This window comes from Cicer arietinum, chromosome 2 (assembly GCF_000331145.2).
Source record: "Cicer arietinum cultivar CDC Frontier isolate Library 1 chromosome 2, Cicar.CDCFrontier_v2.0, whole genome shotgun sequence".
NCBI classification, from domain to species: domain Eukaryota; kingdom Viridiplantae; phylum Streptophyta; class Magnoliopsida; order Fabales; family Fabaceae; genus Cicer; species Cicer arietinum.
The window spans coordinates 5,364,983-5,369,776 of NC_021161.2; the positions used below are offsets into that span (position 1 = coordinate 5,364,983).

The window sequence follows — 4,794 nt, forward strand, 5'->3', positions numbered from 1 at the left end:
CAAACAGTTGGAATGCAAGCATAGTAATGGTTGTGACATTTTATCAAACAGTTGGAATGCAAGCATAGTAATGGTTGTGACATTTTATCAAACAGTTGGAGTGCAAGCATAATAATGATTGTGACATTTTATCAAACAGTTGGAATGCAAGCATAATAATGGTGGTGACATTTTATCAAACAGTTGGAATGCAAGCATAATAATGAATGAACAACCCCCAATCTCGCAACCATTAACACCATTCGATCTCATTAAACAAACATGCGTGTATGCATAATGTATACATTTAGCATATATTCAAATTTAAAAGAGAAAAACCCACATGCATCAGTAAACAAGAATGAGTTGATATTAGAGGTTTGGGGAAACTTACTTGAGGATGGGATGAGTGTGGATATGAGAGGGAAACTTACTTGAGGATGAGACAATTTTCGAGATTGTGTGAAGGGAGGGAGCTTGACCTTCAATGATAATGGTGTTTGTGAAAGAGAAGAGGTTTACTTACTTGTAGTGTTTAAAAGCCCAGCCTTGCCAGGATTTCTGTGAAATGCGCTTCAAGCGCTCCAGGACGCGCTCCAGGCGCGCATTTGCAGAGGCCAAACCTGGGAAATGCGCTTCAAGCGCCCCAGGGCGCGCTTCAGGCGCGTGTTCACAGCGCTGAATATCCTGAAATGCGCTTCAGGCGCGCGGCTTGCGCTTCAGGCGCGTTTTCACAGCACTGAATATCCTGAAATGCGCTTTAGGCGCGCGGCTTGCGCTTCAGGCGCATTTTCACAACACTGAATATCCGGAATTGCGCTTCAGGCGCACGGCTTGCGCTTCAGGCGTGTTTTTCTCCCTCTCAACTGAAAAAAACAATCCCCAACACATTTTTATGACTTCTTGCTTATACTAAACATCAAGAATGAATAAAATTAGTAATTCAAAACTAAAATTGAAAGTAAATGAAGTGATATTAAACTAAAATGCAAAGGATATGAAGTTGGGTTGCCTCCCAATAAGCGCTTGTTTAGTGTCCTGAGCTTGACAATTCATTCTTCAAATGGCAACCAGATGGATGGACTCCATCGAAAGTTTCGACTCTTCCCCGAAATACGATTTGAGTCTTTGTCCATTGACCTTGAAGTTCCGATCGGAGTGTATATCTTTCAATTCGACGGCCCCGTGCGGAAATACCTTGGTTACCTTGAAAGGGACCGACCATCTTGACTTTAGTTTTCCGGGAAACAACTTCAATCTTGAGTTGAATAGGAGAACTAGTTCTCCTTCTTGGAATTCCTTGAATTTGATTTTTTTGTCATGCCATTTCTTAGTTTTTTCTTTATATATCTTGGCATTCTCATAAGCAAAATTCCGGAATTCCTCTAACTCGTGAAGTTGAAGAATTCTCGCCTCTCCCGCCTTGCCCAAGTCAAAGTTCAAGTACTTCGTCGCCCAAAATGCTCGATGTTCAAGTTCGAGAGGTAGATGACAAGCTTTACCATACACAATTTGATACGGTGACATACCCAGGGAGGTCTTAAAAGCTGTTCGTTAGGCCCAAAGTGCATCATCAAGTTTCGTTGACCAATCTTTTCGTGAGGCAGTTACTGTCTTTTCTAGGATTCGTTTAAGTTGCCTGTTGGAGACTTCAACTTGCCCACTAGTTTGTGAATGGTATGGGGTTGCCACTCTATGACGCACATTATATTTCTTTAGAAGGTATTCCATATTCTGGTTTATTCCCATCGTCATCTAACAAGGCTCGAGGCACACCGAAGCGAGCGAATATGTTCTTCTTGAGAAAGGCGATAACCTGTTTCGAATCATTTGTTGGAGTAGCTATTGCTTCAACCCATTTTGAGACATAATCCACCGCCACCAAAATATAAACTTTGTTGTATGACGATGGGAATGGGCCCATGAAATCAATACCCCACACATCGAACACTTCTACTTCTAATACAGGATTTTGCGGCATCTCATCCCGTTTTGAGATGTTACCGGTGCACTGGCATCGATCGCATTTCTTCACATGGTTGAATGCATCTTTGAATAATGAAGGCCAGAACAACCCCGATTGTAGAACTCTTGCTGCAGTTCGGTCACCACTGAAATGACCCCCATACTCGGAGTCGTGGCAGTGCCACATTACCTTTTCTTGTCCCTCCTCGGGCACACATCTTCCCAACAGCCCATCCACTCCTCTTTTGTACAGAAAGGGTTCATCCCATACATAGAATTTGGCATCGTGGATAAACTTCTTTCGTTGTTGGTAAGTGAAATCAGATGGGATTGTACCCCCCACCTTGAAATTTAGCAAAGTCGGCAAACCAAGGTACCGTGGTAATGGCAAAGATGTGCTCATCAGCAAATTGATCTCGAATCGGTCTGATGTCCTCATTCTCTTCAACCTTCTCCAATCGAGATAGGTGGTCAGCCACAGTGTTCTCTGACCCCTTTTTATCCCGGATCTCAATGTCAAATTCTTGTAGTAATAGGATCCATCTAAGCAACCGTGGTTTTGATTCCTGCTTAGTAAACAAATACCTCAAGGCAGCATGATCAGTGTAAACAATAACTTTCGATCCTAATAAATAAGACCGAAATTTATCAAAAGCATAGACTACAGCTAATAATTCTTTTTCAGTTGTAGCATAATTGTGTTGTGCCTGATTTAAAACATGACTAGCATAGTAGATCACATGCAACATCTTGTCTTTTCTTTGTCCCAGAACTGCCCCAATAGCACTGTCACTTGCATCACACATGATTTCAAAAGGTAGTGACCAGTCAGGTGCAGTGATGATGGGGGCAGTTATCAGCTGGTTTTTCAAATTGTTAAAAGCATGCAAACAATCCTCATTGAATTCGAAAGGTGTGTCTTTCGCAAGTAAGTTTGTAAGTGGTTTTGCAATTTTTGAAAAATCTTTTATAAACCTTCTATAAAATCCAGCATGGCCTAAAAAGCTTCTAATGCCTTTCTCGTTGGTAGGGGGGAAGTTTTTCAATTACTTCAACTTTGGCCTTGTCTACCTCGATCCCCTTGTGGGAGATTCGGTGGCCTAAAACAATTCCCTCCCTTACCATAAAATGACATTTCTCCCAATTTAGGACCAAGTTGGATTTTTCACACCTTTCTAATACAAGAGATAGATTAATCAAACAGTTATCAAAGGATGAGCCAAATACAGAAAAGTCGTCCATGAATACCTCAATATGTTTCTCAATCATATCAGAAAATATGGACATCATGCACCTTTGAAATGTGGCTGGCGCATTACATAATCCAAATGGCATTCTTCGATAAGCAAATACCCCATACGGACATGTAAATGCAGTTTTCTCTTGATCCCCGGGTGCTACAGCTATCTGATTGTACCCTGAATAGCCGCTTTTCTTGCTCCTCCTCGGGCACACATCTTCGCAACAGCCCATCCACTCCTCTTTTGTACAGAAAGGGTTCATCCCATACATAGAATTTGGCATCGTGGATAAACTTCCTTCGTTGTTGGTAAGTGAACTCAGATGGGATTGTACCCCCCACCTTGAAATTAGCAAAGTCGGCAAACCAAGGTACCGTGGTAATGGCAAAGATGTGCTCATCAGCAAATTGATCTCGAATCGGTCTAATGTCCTCATTCTCCTCAACCTTCTCCAATCGAGATAGGTGGTCAGCCACAATGTTCTCTGACCCCTTTTTATCCCGGATCTCAATGTCAAATTCTTGTAGTAATAGAATCCATCTAAGCAACCGTGGTTTTGATTCCTGCTTAGTAAACAAATACCTCAAGGCAGCATGATCAGTGTAAACAATAACTTTCGATCCTAATAAATAACACCGAAATTTATCAAAAACATAGACTACCGCTAATACTTCTTTTTCAGTTGTAGCATAATTGTGTTGTGCCTGATTTAAAACATGACTAGCATAGTAGATCACATGCAACATCTTGTCTTGTCATTTCTTTGTCCCAGAACTGCCCCAATAGCACTGTCACTTGCATCACACATGATTTCAAAAGGTAGTGACCAGTCAGGTGCAGTGATGATGGGGGCAGTTATCAGCTGGTTTTTCAAATTGTTAAAAGCATGCAAACAATTCTCATTGAATTTGAAAGGTGTGTCTTTCGCAAGTAAGTTTGTAAGTGGTTTTGCAATTTTTGAAAAATCTTTTATAAACCTTCTATAAAATCCAGCATGGCCTAAAAAGCTTCTAATGCCTTTCTCGTTGGTAGGGGGGAAGTTTTTCAATCACTTCAACTTTGGCCTTGTCTACCTCGATCCCCTTGTGGGAGATTCGGTGGCCTAAAACAATTCCCTCCCTTACCATAAAATGACATTTCTCCCAATTTAGGACCAAGTTAGATTTTTTCACACCTTTCTAATACAAGAGATAGATTAATCAAACAGTTATCAAAGGATGAGCCAAATACAGAAAAGTCGTCCATGAATACCTCAATATGTTTCTCAATCATATCGGAAAATATGGACATCATGCACCTTTGAAATGTGGCTGGCGCATTACACAATCCAAATGGCATTCTTCGATAAGCAAATACCCCATACGGACATGTAAATGCAGTTTTCTCTTGATCCCCGGGTGCTACAGCTATCTGATTGTACCCTGAATAGCCGTCTAGGAAGCAGTAATACTCATGTCCGGCTAACCGCTCAAGCATCTGATCAATGAAAGGGAGCGGGAAATGATCCTTCCTCGTGGCACTGTTCAATCTCATGTAATCAATACACACTCTCCAGCCTGTAACCGTCCGAGTAGGAATTAACTCGTTCTTTTCATTTGTGATGACAGTC

General features: G+C 41.4%; 1 protein-coding gene across 1 annotated transcript in view; it reads right to left on the reverse strand.

The window, feature by feature from the left end:
• Positions 1-1,684: 1,684 nt before the first annotated feature.
• Positions 1,685-4,794, reverse strand: part of LOC140919321 (uncharacterized) — a 3,997-nt gene continuing 887 nt past the window's right edge. The window contains exons 2-5 of the mRNA XM_073365174.1: positions 4,437-4,741; positions 3,264-3,748; positions 1,915-2,510; positions 1,685-1,827 (exon numbers count right to left, since the gene is read on the reverse strand). Coding sequence (XP_073221275.1) covers positions 1,685-1,827; positions 1,915-2,510; positions 3,264-3,748; positions 4,437-4,741 — 1,529 coding nt within the window. The remainder of the gene's footprint in view (positions 1,828-1,914; positions 2,511-3,263; positions 3,749-4,436; positions 4,742-4,794) is intronic.